This window comes from Penicillium longicatenatum (genome assembly GCF_028827895.1).
Source record: "Penicillium longicatenatum strain IBT 33135 chromosome Unknown contig_1_segment0_segment0, whole genome shotgun sequence".
Taxonomy (NCBI): Eukaryota; Fungi; Ascomycota; class Eurotiomycetes; order Eurotiales; family Aspergillaceae; genus Penicillium; species Penicillium longicatenatum.
In genome coordinates, this window is record NW_026643119.1 from 159933 (window position 1) to 174961 (window position 15029).

General features: G+C 50.2%; 7 protein-coding genes across 7 annotated transcripts; 3 read left to right on the plus strand and 4 right to left on the minus strand.

The window, feature by feature from the left end:
• Positions 1-91: 91 nt before the first annotated feature.
• On the minus strand, positions 92-968 carry N7484_000822 (uncharacterized protein; the record flags this gene model as incomplete). Its single annotated transcript, XM_057111242.1, has 4 exons — positions 92-492; positions 553-656; positions 804-843; positions 896-968. The coding sequence occupies 4 exons, from the start codon at positions 966-968 to the stop codon at positions 92-94; spliced, it is 618 nt and encodes a 205-aa protein (XP_056975979.1).
• A 226-nt stretch (positions 969-1194) lies between these two features.
• Positions 1195-2100, minus strand: N7484_000823 (1-(5-phosphoribosyl)-5- ((5-phosphoribosylamino)methylideneamino)imidazole-4-carboxamide isomerase HIS6; the record flags this gene model as incomplete). Its single annotated transcript, XM_057111243.1, has 3 exons — positions 1195-1478; positions 1531-1717; positions 1801-2100. The coding sequence occupies 3 exons, from the start codon at positions 2098-2100 to the stop codon at positions 1195-1197; spliced, it is 771 nt and encodes a 256-aa protein (XP_056975980.1).
• Positions 2101-2522: 422 nt separating this feature from the next.
• N7484_000824 (cytochrome b5-like heme/steroid binding domain-containing protein) lies at positions 2523-3149 on the plus strand (the record flags this gene model as incomplete). Its single annotated transcript, XM_057111244.1, has 3 exons — positions 2523-2557; positions 2620-2857; positions 2919-3149. Coding segments are annotated over 3 exons (504 nt in total), but the record flags the coding sequence as incomplete, so codon positions are not given.
• Positions 3150-4359: 1210 nt separating this feature from the next.
• Positions 4360-6401, plus strand: N7484_000825 (electron-transferring-flavoprotein dehydrogenase; the record flags this gene model as incomplete). Its single annotated transcript, XM_057111245.1, has 3 exons — positions 4360-4651; positions 4728-6246; positions 6302-6401. The coding sequence occupies 3 exons, from the start codon at positions 4360-4362 to the stop codon at positions 6399-6401; spliced, it is 1911 nt and encodes a 636-aa protein (XP_056975982.1).
• A 313-nt stretch (positions 6402-6714) lies between these two features.
• Positions 6715-8337, minus strand: N7484_000826 (IFRD domain-containing protein; the record flags this gene model as incomplete). Its single annotated transcript, XM_057111246.1, has 2 exons — positions 6715-7954; positions 8147-8337. 2 exons carry the CDS (start codon positions 8335-8337, stop codon positions 6715-6717), a joined length of 1431 nt encoding a protein of 476 aa, XP_056975983.1.
• A 597-nt stretch (positions 8338-8934) lies between these two features.
• Positions 8935-10042, minus strand: N7484_000827 (phosphotransferase family protein; the record flags this gene model as incomplete). The annotated part of the gene is made up of 2 exons (XM_057111247.1): positions 8935-9067; positions 9138-10042. The coding sequence occupies 2 exons, from the start codon at positions 10040-10042 to the stop codon at positions 8935-8937; spliced, it is 1038 nt and encodes a 345-aa protein (XP_056975984.1).
• Positions 10043-13748: 3706 nt separating this feature from the next.
• Positions 13749-14912, plus strand: N7484_000828 (cytochrome and DOMON domain-containing protein; the record flags this gene model as incomplete). The annotated part of the gene is made up of 1 exon (XM_057111248.1): positions 13749-14912. The coding sequence occupies one exon, from the start codon at positions 13749-13751 to the stop codon at positions 14910-14912; it is 1164 nt and encodes a 387-aa protein (XP_056975985.1).
• Between the last annotated feature and the right edge of the window lie 117 nt (positions 14913-15029).

Sequence of the window (15029 nt, forward strand, 5' to 3'; positions counted from 1 at the left end):
TTGGTGTATAGAGTTTCTGCAACTATTTGCAATAACAAAAAAATAAAACATGAGTTCATAAGTTCATATCCGATCTTTGGGAAATTATCCTTCACATGAAGTCGTCAAGGAAATCCGGGTCTCGGTCTTGGTTGCTGCTCGCTTCCATGTTCTCCTCACTGAAGAAGTCGTCGTATGCGTGGTCCTTCTGCCACTTGAGCTGCTCCCGCTCCCGCTTCTCCAGCTTCTCCTTCTCCTTCAACTGTTCCCGAGTCTTGCGTTCTCCATGGCGTTTCTTCTTCATGTAGTCCTCCTTCTCGGCGCGGAAGTCGGGGAATTTCTCGACTCGAGTCTTGTTGAGACGGTTGATGATCGGATTTTCGCGTGCGCGCACGAGCACCTTGCGGACAAGCTTAGGGTTATGGAAGGAGACCTGTCCGGTGGCCATAGAGCCGTCCTTCTGGAGGTTGGACCACGGGGTGTAGATAATGGTAATATTGTCCTTCTTGTTTCCTATACCCCACGATTAGTCTTGAAAGTGGGGGACAGCGCGCAAGGAATTCAGGAACATACCCTCGATCGAATTTGCTTTGGTCAGCTGTGCGCAGTCCACCAGAAGCTCTTCCGGAATATTATCCCATGTTTCTCCATCTCGTAGGCGTACGTAAACGTGGGCGCTAGACAAATTATCGACGTGGAACTGGATGTGCCGTTAATACGATGATCGCGGTAGGGGAATATTGCGCAGGCACGCGAGAAGACCGACCCTATCATAACGATTGGTTAGTATATGAAGAGAAGGCCATCAACCAGCGGGTCCCTACCAAACATCCGAGTCCAATCCAAACTCGATCAAATCCTCATCTAGCGAGACTGTCAGGCGCATTCATACGGAGAGGTTTTCTGGTTGGCATACTCTCGAACTTGTCCTTTCCGACATAGATGAACGCGGCCGGACTGACCACATTAGAGGTGAAGTAGTAAACCATGTTGGCGCTTCTCAATGTTTTCCAAGTTAACTTGTTGAGCTTGAGAAATGTGAGTCTTTCCGTGGGGAAAGATTTACAGCTTAGTCAGCACTCTATAGTTCACTAATTTACTAGTGCAGCCCTTGAATGAAACCAGTTCTATGTTAATTACGATGGGATCAAGTCGATCTATTTGCTAAAATAAGACTGATGATAAAGTCTTGAGATTGTCATTTATTCATTTTTCTCAGTGGGTCTCATTCCACTTGATGCATTCATCAAAGGTCACGCCGGAGCCGCCAAAGATATCCAAGGCACTTCCGATGGTCAAATCCACTTTGCCCTTGCTGCTAACATGGACTTTTTCCAGATCCTCAATGCTCCGAGCACCACCTGCATAGGTGACGGGAATGGTACACCATTCGGCCAATTTCGCAACCAATTCCTCATCTACGCCCTGCTGCAATCCCTCTACGTCTGCAGCATGGATCAAAAACTCGGAGCAGTAGGGCTCCAGCAAGGCAATCGATTCTATCAATTCATTAGTACACCAAGCTCGAGTCTCCACACATTCCTGTCATACCGGCGGTAATCTCCATCTCAGTAATGGTCTGCCAACGATCCATCGCCACAAACCAAGTGTTATCTTTTCGGCGGCAACTTAGGTCCAAGACCAGCTTCGACTTGTCATCACCTAGGGCTGCAAGGACGGACTGGAGCCGTCCGAGCGAAAATTTGCCCGACGGGAAGAGGAAGGATGTGATGATCACCTGTCGCCAAATTCAATTGGGCATGATTAGACTTAGGGCGTTCAATGGTGCTATAGATGATTGCAATGCGGGGGAGAACTCACCTTCTCTGCGCCTTGATCAATCCAATATTGAGCATTTTGATCGGTAATGCTTCCAGCGACTTGCAATCCGCCTTTCCATGTACTCAACGACTCTTTGGCAGCCTCGTCATTACCCGGGCCCAGCTTTACCACATGTCCTCCGCGCAAATTATGCTTCTGGTATAATCCTGCATAATGGCTGGCCGGAAGCTTAGATACGTAGTTGGTCTTGAGATCCCCAGCTACCTCGCTAAGTGTGCCACCCACAATCTGCTTGACCTGCCCGGAGTGCAGGTCAATACAAGGCCTGAATTTGGTCATTGTCGCAAAGTAGTCGAAGTTGCAAGTTGATTTCATCGTTCGACGAGGGGCTTATCGTCTTATCACACGTGATCCAATCGCGGAATCAGTTCCTCCGTGATCAACCAATCATTGGATCTACATTCTCATAAACATCACGCGTTGACATTTGTATTCTACAAATCGTTATGAATGCCATTAATACCAATGTATTAAAAACCAACGTATATCTGTTCGCAGTAATCTTGGTCTCGTCCGCCAGCATCACGTGGGGGCGGGGAAGCCGATGTCATTGATCTCCGCAGGACCCGACCCATTTCCCTTCAACATCCTCTCTGTCATCACTTTACTCCTGCAGTTTCTCTGCCCCATTCATCATGACTGCTGCCGGTACTGATATATTGATTGCGTAATATTTTATCGAATCTTGCTAATTCGCAGAAAACTTTCCAGGTGACTCCGCACCCCAGGCCGAAGTGTTCGTGATCTCCCCAGCCATTAGCTTCCGAAACGAAGCCGAGCTAACCTAATCGCCAACAGTATGTCGATCGCCTCTCCAATCAACCTCATCTTTGCCTCGCTTTTCGTCGTGCTGGTGTACTGGCACTTCCGCCCCAAGCAGGCGATCGAGCTCCCGCGCGGGCCGCCCCCAACGGTCTTCCGGGTCTACACCCCCAAGACGCTGATCGAGTTCAACGGCGAGAATGATAAGCCCGTCTACCTGGCCGTGCGCGGTCGTGTCTTTGACGTGTCCCCCGGCAGGAACTTTTACGGACCGGTAGGTGGATATGTGATGATGCAGGTCTTCGAGCTCCTCGGCTGACATGCGACGGATTCAGGGCGGTCCCTACGAGAATTTCGCAGGTCGCGATGCGTCCCGCGGACTGGCCCACCAGAGCTTTGACGAAGAAATGCTGACCAAGGACCTGTCGGCCCCGCTGGATGAGCTGAAGGACTTGGATGCGGACCAGCTGGAGAACCTCCAGTCGTGGGAAGACCGGTTCACGGAGAAGTACCTGGTTGTTGGCAAATTGGTTGCCGAAGGTGACCCCGAGGCCCCTAAGTCTTGATCTATTAAGACTATGATGTCCTCGGTTGGCTTACGATTCAACCACAAAAATAAGCGGGGGCGATCCTTGTATAGGCACAATGTTCGGATTTGATTTTCGGAAATGTATTTGCATTGTAATCGCAATCGCGATTTGAGACTTTTCTGCGCTTGATAGAGCGTTCCAGCGCTACTTTAGGACCTCTCATTTCGAGAGACTATCTGGATGAGATCTTACCCTGAGCTTTTAATTATAAGCCCTGTTTGATATGAATTCGCGCAACGGGTGAATTTCATCGATTTGTTTCCTCTCTTACCGCGGGACTGCTAGGATCCCAACGTACACTATTGTACTGGTTCAAGTCTCTCATTGTATAGCGCTTTCTATTGCCTATGTCATCTTTGGGAATTCGAGAAGAGAACATGATCTATAATTCTCAATATTGAGATCATTCCTACCCGTCTGGGGATTATCCAGTGTTGAAGCTCTTATCGAATACTGGAGACATCGATGCCTCACCGCCTGTGCCTACGTCAGTGATGCTCCAGCAGTGGTCGGCAGATTACCTCAGCACAGCGATTCGCCGAAATCGGCGATTGACCCCGGATCAGAAACAAGCGAATCAAAGCGCAGGAATATGTAAAATATGAGAGCTTTTCTCTTTCTCTTCCGTCTTGGAATCTGCAAGGCTATCCGACTAGAACAGACTCATGAGCATCGTCGAATCTGCTGTAGGAGCAATGCTATGCTCATCCAACTGACTGTATCTGGCCTAAAAGCGGCAATTTTCGGCGATAATTCCGCCCTCCTCCTCCATGTAATTCCCGGCTTGCTTCGGAGTGAATTCTGATTGCATGGCCACATCACTGTAGAAGGGCTACTATATTATGGATGCCACTGGAATATCTCACCCATCGAAGGGCCTCAGCAGCATTGGCGATCATCACTGCATTCTATACAGCCGCACTCGGCGAGCCGGATGGACGGGGGATGGCAATCATCCTGCCTATGATTGGTGGAACGCCGACTTGCTGGGCCTCGGGTAGGCGGTTTTCGGCGTTTCCAGCAAGAAACCTAGACAAAAAGCTACTCGGCTATTGAAGGTGTTGGCACTTGACACAAGCTTCCAGAGAGCATTTGAACTCAAATGGTCATGTCCCGCACCGATAGCTAATTCCTCCAACCGCTGACACTTACCCGCCTTTTCATCCTACCCTACATCTTCTGCGCGATGGCGTCCAAAAGCGCCATCTTGCCTCTGCTGAGGCGCGAGATGCGATCTTCCCTCCGTATCGCACGAGCTGTTCCCTCCGTCTCTTCCGCTCTTGCCTCTTCAGCTCGCCCAGCTCGTCCCCTTTCGACCGCCGACCGCCGTGTAGTCCACCGAACAACATTCGCCTCTCCCCAGACCCGTGCCTTTTCCCAATCAGTAACACGGAGATTCACCGATGAGAATGGCAACTTTGATCCCCGGAAACTGGACCGCGAGTACGACGAGGTGGATGTATGCATTGTGGGCGGCGGTATGTGGCGATCTTCACATGGGCCATGATCACATGGCACTTCCCGTCATTCTAACACGCAATTGGCATTTTACAGGTCCCGCTGGTCTCGCTTCTGCCATCAGATTGAAACAGCTTGCCAATGAAGCTGGCAATGAGGAGTTCCGCGTTGTGCTACTGGAGAAGGCCGGTGAAATTGGTTCCCACATCGTGTCCGGCAATGTCCTTCAGCCGACCGCCATGAATGAGCTCTTCCCGGACTGGTTGTCAGAAGACAACCCCTCGCGCTTCACAGGCGCCACCCCTGCCAAGAATGAGAAAATGCGATTCCTCACCAAGAACGGATCATACCCGCTCCCGGTTCCACCGCAGATGCACAATGAAGGCAACTATATCCTCAGCTTGAGCGAGTTGACACAGTGGTTGGCCGAGCGGGCAGAGGAGGTGGGTGTGGAGGTCTACCCCGGCTTCGGCGCCAGCGAAATGGTCTACAAGCCGGACGGGTCCGTGAAGGGTGTAGCCACCAACGACCTAGGTCTGAACCGCGAGGGCCAGGCCAAGGACACCTTTGAACGGGGAATGGAGTTCCACGCACGGGTCACATTGCTGGCCGAAGGCTGTCACGGTAGTCTGACAAAGCAAGTGATTAAGAAATACGACCTTCGAAGGAACAGCGACAACCAGACATACGGCCTGGGCATTAAGGAAATTTGGGAGATCCAGCCGGAGAAGTTCCGCTCCGGAGAGATCATACACTCAATGGGATACCCGCTACCCAAGGATACCTACGGTGGTGCTTGGATGTACCACTTTGGCGATAACATGGTCAGCATTGGTCTAGTCGTTGGTTTGGATTACCCTAACCCGTGGCTGTCACCATACGGGGAGTTCCAGAAGATGAAGCACCATCCCTTGTTCAAGGACGTTCTGGAGGGCGGCAAGTGCATCTCATACGGTGCCCGCGCTCTCAATGAGGGTGGGTTCCAGTCCATCCCCAAGTGCGCGTTCCCCGGAGGTGCCCTAATCGGTGACACCGCTGGATTTTTGAACGTCCCTAAGATCAAGGGTACACACACCGCGATGAAATCGGGTATGCTGGCCGCCGAGGCTGCATTCTCCGCTCTGAAGGGCGAAGACAAGGGCACAGTCTTCCTATTCGACTACGAGCAAGCTCTCCGGGATTCGTCTATCTGGAAGGAGCTATACGAAGTGCGCAACATGCGTCCTTCTTTCAACAGCCCCCTTGGCTTCGTCGGTGGGCTACTCTACTCCGGACTGGAGGCCTACATTTTCAAGGGCCGCGTGCCCTGGACTCTCAGCCACCACGGCACTGATGCCGAGGCTACCAAGCCCGCCTCGCAATATAACAAGATTGATTACCCCAAGCCCGACGGCGAGATTAGCTTCGACATCTTAACTAGCGTGAGCCGTACAGGTACCAATCACGAGGAAGACCAACCTGTGCACCTCCAAGTTGAGGACTGGGATAAGCATAAGGATCTGGCATGGCCTGTATACAAGGGTATCGAGAACCGATTCTGTCCGGCTGGAGTCTACGAGTATGTCGAGGATCCCAGCAAGGAGCACGGAGTTCGATTCCAGATCAACTCGCAGAAGTAAGTTTTCTTCCGTTTGTTTTACTTCGGACCTCCTTCTAACCTATTAATCTAGCTGTATCCACTGCAAGACATGCGATATCAAGGTACCTACTCAAGACATTAACTGGCAGACCCCTCAGGGTGGAGAGGGACCCAAGTACGTGATGACATAGGTTGATTTGGGTGAAGTTAACTATTGGCTGATGCATTGGAACGCGGGGTTGTTTGCCAATCTGTATTGTACATATCTAAGAATACCAAAAAGAGAACGCGTTTCACTATGACACTACGGTCTAGTATGATGAGGCTAAATGTCTTTCAATAATGGTCATGGACAAAGTGAACTAACACAGAACGCTTGCATTAACATTGCGATTCCAATTGAGTAACAATAGGCAGCAATATCATCATCATGAGCATCGTGAACTATACTGAACGAGTATTTGTGAAAGATAGAGCCAGACAGAACAAAGGAAAACAGAAGGTTTAATCTTCCTCATCGGAATCTTGTGCAGTCCATCGTCGAGAATTCCGCATCTTTGCAGCCTTCTTCGCACTTTGTCGATCGACCGTCCCATGGCTGGGCTCAGCGCTTCGTAGCATCACGGGCAAATTGTTGAGAACAGCACGATTTCCCTGGTAATAATGCTCAGTAAAACCACCCTGGAGGATTCGGCGCAGTGCTGTCAAGCGAGTCCACTTCCACCACCGATCGATACTCATGACGCCGTGCCGACCAATCTTGACCGTCAGAGTGCTACCGTAATGTCGGTTTGTGTCTTGGTTGATGGCCATGTTGTAACGAGGTCCACGACGAGGGTTCTCGACTGTTGTGAGAATTGACGCGAAGTTACTGTGTAGAGATTTCTTGTCGCGCTTGCTGATTGTCTTCGAGTGCACATGTGCCAGAGACTGCAATTGACGCTCTAGTTCAGGGGTGTTGTGGTAGGCGTTGTAACGCTTGACGAGCTTTGGGCCGTTGGTGGCAGTTTCATGCTCATCGCTATCCTCGGAATCTTCCTCGCCCTCATCATCGTCATCTTCTTGTGGTGTGTAGCTCTTCTCATAGAGTAAGGCGATGTTCTCACCCGCTGCAATCTGTACTGCCGAATCGCCGCTCTCTAGCTGATCCATGAGGATTTGCACGGATTCTTCGCTCTCATCTTCGAAATCTTCTATCTCCGCTGCCAGGAATCCCCAAGCCTGCAGTGCCGCTGTCACGCTGAGTGGGTCATCTGGCGCATTGATCGATTGCCCGTCAGAGGCGACAATATCTAGGAGGAAAGTCATTTGGTCGAGAATGCCATCTTCACCAGCGCCACCAAAGATGGTGCATGCAGAGAGACATTGGATTGCCGCAGATTTGACGGCATTGGAAGATGAGTCCTGAATTGTGCGAGTCAAAAGTGGTTCGGTATTTTCAAAGACCTTATCGTCACTGGCTGTGATGGCAAGCAACTCGATCGCTCGTAGTGCCAGAGTTGTCTCTCGAGCAGAGTCCGACCGAACACTCCTTGCGAAAGCAGCAAGCAGATCAGTGACCGATGCGTATATCTCCTCCACCGCATAATGGTATTTTGTAAGCCTGCAGAAAGCTGCCAGAGCCTCTTCGCGACCCTGCACACTAGATCGCTTGCGGTCGAGGATCTCTTGGATCCGATCAGCGAGTTCCTGGGGCCAATCGACATTATCCTGCTCAGGGTTCTCATCATCCAGTGAGCCGATACTATTATGATTCACTCAATTAGTATACTGGCCTTCACATATGCACATAATCAAAAGTTCCTCGACGGCAATGACATCATCCCGCCTCTAAGTGGAACTGTGGGGATAACTTGAAATGCCCACAGATGGAAAAAAAAAAAAAAGATGAGACGAGAGAAAATATGAGCGAGATAAGTGATGGAAGAATGCTTACCTCATGGCTGTTTCGTCAGAAAGATATCCTGCATCCTCATCGTCAGATGGCTGCCTGCTTGCAGCTCGCGAAGACTGGCGTGAGGTCGGTTTGGAACTAGCGCGAGAGGTGGCTCTCGAAGCCTCACGAGAAGCTGCTTTGCGGGATGTTGTCTTGCCGCTCTCAAAGATCTGCCGACGGAGATCGGGCATGATGGAAGAAGCTTGGTGAAGGGAGCGTTTGGTTTGGAAAGGTTTCGTTGTCAGGTTTGGTGTGGTGGTGTAGAATGTGAATAAGAGAGAAGTAAAAAATCTATCCTATAGGAATGGAGCTCTGATAAAATGAAATCTCGAAACTTAAAAGGTAAAATAGCATATCGTCTTGCAGGACAAACATGGATGAACTACAAAGTGAATGAAGGGAAATGAACTGCGACGTCATGGGACGAACCAGATGAGTAATCGCGGGCACGGGACTGGGACATGTGTCACGCCTGAGGAACTAGGCCACAAACGTCCTGCAAACTTTCCATTCAAGGTTGATCACTAAGAAGTCACCTGTAAGGTTCATTGGTCTAAGTCTTCATCTCAATTACAGCGGCATATCAAATCTCTAGTGACTTAAAAGGAAGAGACGGTCGCTTAATTCGAGCTAGAAACACGCTAGAACCACCGAACTATGTAACAAGCCAAGCCGAGGTTGATTTTTGTAGCCTCATAAGTACCACGATGCTGATCCAAACTTGATTTGAAGGGTATCATTTTTTCTCCAAGCATTCACTTCATCTTCTATCCACTGGTCTCCTCTTTTCAGGTCGGATCCAGGCCAACCAAGCCTGTGATGGTGGTCAGCAATCTCCGACGAGCATCAAACTCTATCGCCTCGTCGCGATTTCGATAATATTGCAAGGTGATCCGTGACACCAGTCGATAACATGAGTACCTGTAAAGAGAAGAAGGAAAATTGTCAGCCCACATAAATGAGAAATGAACCTGAAGGAGTGGACACTAACATTAACAAGCGTATCTCCTCTCCTTTGGTTCTGGACACTGGTAACCCTGCTCCTTCCAGAACAGCCGGATTGGGGCTCTCGAATATCTCCGCCATCAAAATGTCACCCCAGAAAGCACTGCTGAAGTCCACAACACCGGAAAGTTGATGCGATTCCTCGTCCAGCAGGACATGACATGGTCGGCCAAAACCGACCACCACAAGCCGAGGCAGGGTCACCTCCGCGAGTGCACTAGACAGACGGGCCACTTCGTGACGAATTTCGGCGTAGGGAAGGTGGATGAAGATGTCCTCGGCATCACGGAGAACGCTTTCGAAGAGAGCACAGAAGGCTTCTCGCCAGGAGCGCTTTCCCGCACCTATGGCGACTTGTTGCAAAGAGCCGAAACCGGGAGCCACATTCTGACCGATGGTGCTAGCAAGGAATCCTAGATGGCGGTCGATATCGATTTCTTGCTGGGGGTTGATTTCATGTTTCATCTCTGTCAGGCTTCTTCCTTTTATATACTGTCGAATTAGATAGGCGGAACCGAGAAGACCTCCTCGCGGATCATAATGATAGAGTTGCGGAATGCAAGGATTGGCACTTTGGCCCAGGAGTACTAGGAAACGGGCTTCGGTCTCAAGGAAAAATCGTTCGTGTCGTAGGAGTGGGGTTCCTGGCAGAGGAGAGCCCTTTAGAAGCAGTCGGCCACCATTCGAGAGGGTGAGAAGGCGGAGCGTATGAACTCGAGCATTGATATTTTGCGACTGTTGCACATGGACCGTAGAGGGGAATAGTAACGACAGAATGTTATTCAGTTTCTGATATTCGTCCCTGTCGACTACTTTTGGATGAGGAGTCGCCATGTTGGATCCCCCGGAGGTTAGATGAGCAGGGCGAGGGACTACATTGGACAGATGCATGTTGATATGTAGATGACAAGAAAAGGAGGCCCTAGATGACCTAGCTCATAAACGAGTACCAAGTCTCCCAAGCCCCGAGGAGATGGCACATAGATTTCACGTCGCTTATCAACCCACAGTAGTACCTGGTCAAAGAGCAGGGATCCACTGGACCGCTATCGTAGCATGCCGACGTAACCCTCTGATTTTCAGGGAAAGTGGCCACGGGCCCTTCGCCAAATCGACACTCCAGTAGGTTAAGCTACGCGAAATACGGGATGGTGGAGGTACTTGTCTACCGAAGTTTCGAAAAGAATGGGGCATCACCGACACGCCAATGCTGGATGCAGCGGAAGGACCCGCCATTACAACCTCGGGCGAACGAAGGTCATCATGGAATAGATGAGAAGCATCGTTGGCGAATAGGAATCAAATGTCAAAAAGCGTAAAAGGGAAAAAAAGGAGAAAGAAGGCCGAGACTCTCGCCTAAGGATCCCGCTCTCAGCGATACAGGCATCTGAGCACCGATGAGCCCGCCAATCACAATTGCGTCTTGCCGAATCACCCCGGGTGGGGCTACCCGTGCGGAGCCACGGCATCACACCGTCCCTGAAACCCGTAGTTAGCAATGCTTTGAATGGAATGGAACGAGGAACAACTTATAAGAAGGAAAAAAAGGTGCCGTTCCCCTGCCGAGGCAAAGGAAACGGCTAGTCATCCAGCACCCACCCTCCCTAGGACGCTGTCTAATTTCCCCAACGTCCGTTTTGCAAAAAATCTCTCAGACGTCCCTTGGTAGCAGAAATTCGGTATGTTCTTCATCAGTCGCCTCGTTCAATCCGAAAAGAGACAGGGTTGAAAGAACATCGCACCAGAAGATAGCATAGACAAGCCAAAGCTTTGATCCTCACTCAGGAGAGGTCCCACGCTATCCACTGGATAGTGCTTTATGCTCCAACCACAACCGCTTGACCAAGAATGAAGGATTGGAGGGAACAGAGAGGAAAAAAATCCTTGAAAATTCAGCCAGGACGTCCGTGATTAGTTGGAAAGGTGGTCGACTTGAAGATATTGATGAAGAGCGATTAGTGCCAGGGTGAGGCCGAATGAACACGACTCGCAAAAGCCTAATCCCGGCACAGTTGGAATTAAATCAAGATTGGGCGCGCGCAATGCAATCGATCAAACTGGGCCATGATACTATTCGCGCCGCGGAATTGATGAATTTGCAAAGCTGGAAAGAAAAGCCTCTGCGACCAAGCCAGTCTCTGTGTGTGGTACAGAACCCTCGGGGACAAGTTTTTGTTTCCATTCCAACGCGGGAAGGTGAGGTTATGAAGCGCACAAATAACATCCTTAAAAAAATCGCTTCCTTCTCCCTTGGGGAGGAACAATGAACGGGGTTCATTGTTGATAGTCGTCGCCCATCGATCAATTTGTAAACTACATTGCAAAGAGATGGTTGACACGGATGGTCTGGATCTTCCAGGGGAAGTAGAATCGGGTGGCTGATGCCGAGATTCCAGGCAAGTAGTGGCCCTTGAGCCAGGAGCAGGATCGAGGAGGTGAAAAGCAGGGGCAAAATACCCAGGTATCTTCATCGTAGGAGTACGTACGGGACGGCTGACGTTTGACAACGTCGAAGAAGACTACAAGCGAACAAGCTCGGAAACATTCAACTATAACGGGGAGAAGCAATGCCATCCGGAGCGTGCCAACGGTCTATGATGTTTGAAGCTCCAGTGAACAACAAACGGCTGTCACTGCAGGCAAAATAGAATGACATCGCGACGATCCAAACTGTGCAATCTGCCTGGGCAGATCCAGGGAGATGAGGATAGATTCCGACGAGTGTGCCATGGTAGATTGCAGCCAGTGAAGCGTGTGTAATAGTGCCCGTCGTGCTCTAGGCGCCGAATCTCTGGACCATTTAGAAGAATGCCCATGGTTATCCGAGACCGGAACGTCGCATAAATTCATCGATGCTCGCAGCCATGTCATTGATGCTCCCAAAAACAACCTCTCATACCGAGGCGTTCGACGTGCTCCACCTGCTTTTTCTCCTTCAAGACTGTCCTCAACGTACGTTGACCATCCAATTTTGACCTACATACTGCCCAGCATGGGAGAACTGACGCCTGGCTCTGGGAACACTGGCATAGTAAACCATCTGGACAGATGAACCGAGAAAACTTTGGCATTTCGTTCCGTCAAGATCGAAGTGGCTGGTCGTGATCTCGGCATGCATTTTCCGCGAAACTTGCCATGAAAGACACGACTGAGTGACTGGTTAGGGTGGTTGTCCCAACTGCTTCTACCGAGGCAGAGACAGCTGGATCAAAAGAGGGTTGGGCTGTACAAAGTGCCGTGGGAAGGCGAGAGACTGGACGGCTTGGACGCGGGACAATTCCTGGACAACATGGCGTATCAACAAGCCTTTGGTTTGGCGAAGATCGCTAGAGGACCACAGTTCATGATGATCAATTATTCTGCCACAGCCATCATGATATAATTACCTGAGCTGCGTGGGGGGGAATCGGCTGAGGCGAGTGTTTACCAAGGAGAAGTTCGCGTTGCTGAGACAAGACACCAATCCAACGCGTGATCATGTGACAAACCGTTCCACGCGCAACCGTCTGCACTTAAAAGCATTGCATTAATTCTGGATAAATAAAACAGCTTATATAGAACCACGAGGAATTGTGTGTTCAGTCCTCAAATTTCTGTATGATTGTGCACTCTGTTTCAAATCCGACCTTACTGATAGCGACCGAGATTCGTTGATGATCTAAGCTGACGGCAATACGGTCACCTCAGCAGTCATCATCCATTGCCCCATATTAACAGCTTATGTGTTCGACTTACAGCCAGTCTTGGCTGTGATCTCATGATCTTACTAGTCCCTTTGGAAAAGTAAACTCAGATTTTCACCTGGACGGTATACACAGCAACACATTCATGTTAATCTATGGCCCAGCATGCCGATCGGATCAGATTTGATTTGAGATAAGATGCCTCAGCAGTATTAGTCATTCTTGCCTAACGATTATTCACTAAATAGGCTTTTCAAGTTGCTGTCAAACTAGGAATATTGGGGGGGGGGGGGGGGTCCGCCCATTTGTCAAGTAAAGCTTTGAGGTTGCATAGCCACGATACTGGCGCCAAGCTTTCAGGCCACACGAAACTTCGGGGAATGACTTAGCTTCTAGGGTCATGAACGGCGCTTATCCCAGGGTCGCAAATTCGTTCCGTCTTTTTCTTGAAGACACAGACACCGCGAATTTTGTGGCTGATGAACTCTGGATCCACAATCTATCAAACCCGCTGCAGAGGTTCTCCAACCAATCTGCCGGCAGGCGTGGAGATGCAACATAGATCGTCACGTAGAGTTTGCATGTCAATGGCCGCATGGAATATCAGAATATCAGATTTGCAATCTGTCATACTTGATCCGGCATATCGAGTACTGCCATTTCCAGAAGATGTTTGGCTGAGCTGGTGATGGTCACACCAATCCAACCGGGCTCGAGCAACTGTAGAACTCTAGTAACGAGGGAGAACCTAGATATCAGAAGGCACAACGGTATTTACAGCTGATGTAACAATCGGTCTGTACATTGAAGGATCCTGTGTAACGGGAGGTCTAGGATCATTGACATCCACGTATTTAGGAGGCGCGAATTCCCCTTTACCGGGACAATAAAGCCAATCAGTTACCTTTGCAATGATGAATGTTTATGTTTCCTGCTGGCTCGCTTGGGCCCTCGCGGTTGGGGCTCAATTTCAAAGCTTTTCTCCGCTGGGACCCAATGGACTCACCTATAGTATTCATATCCCCGCTGCTACTGCCAACTCCAGCACCGCGGGACCCATCTATTTTCAAATGAATTCGACTCGCCGCATAGAGTGGTTTGCCCTGGGCCAGGGAGACCACATGGATGGGGCTAATATGTTCGTGGTGTATACCTCCGGCGACAATGTGACGGTTTCCCCGCGGTCCGGTGCGGGACATACGCAGCCCCTGTATAACCCTGAGGCGCAGATTACAGTCATGAATGGCAGCGGAGTCCATGGGCCAATGATCACGGCCAATATAAAGTGTGACAGCTGCATCCATTGGAGACAGGGCAGCATGAACCCGACCAGCGCGAGCAGTTCATGGATCTGGGGGGTTCGTTATGGAATGCCACTACAGTCACGTAGTTTGTCGACAAACATTCTCGAACATGATGTGATGGGCGTCGAAACAGTGGATTTGACGAAAGCCACTGGCCAGACCAGCGTGAACCCCTTTGCCGACATCATCAGTACCAGCGCGAATGCCAATGCCGACTACCCTTTTCCAGAGGCTGTCTTCCATGGCAAGAAGATTGCCCACGGGGTCCTGATGGTAGTCGCATTCGTCCTCTTGTTCCCTTTTTCTGCGCTGATCCTACATCTTTCTTCGTCGTCCAATATCGTGAGGATTCATGGGGGACTGCAACTGTTTGCCTTGGTTGTTGCCATCGTCGGACTTGGTCTGGGAGTCTCCATGAGCCGGCAGATCCATAACTTGGTGCACTACCATGTCATAATTGGGATTGTGGTGGTTGCCAGCTTGGCCCTCTTCCAGCCTGCCATGGGTCTTCTCCAGCACCGATTCTTCCGCAAGACTGGCGGAAAGGGACCTTTTGCCTACATGCACCGTTGGTTTGGGCGGATCATGATCGTTTTGGGAGTGATCAATGTGGGACTGGGATTTCAGTTCACGGGAGTCGGCGACCCCGATGCTCCCCGCAGTGCAGTGATTGCTGTTGGGGTGATAATTGGAGTCATTGGCGTATTTTATATTTTGACAGTGGGATATGACAATTTGATGCGACGACGAGAAGCCTTGGCGCAAAGACGATAAACCACATCGCCGTGGTGGCGATCTGCCACATCAAGCCTATTCTACCGGCGGAAGAAGGCAAAGAATTCATCTGGTGGACTCGTGGCTCACCGTGGCGTTGCTTTAAATGATCATCCT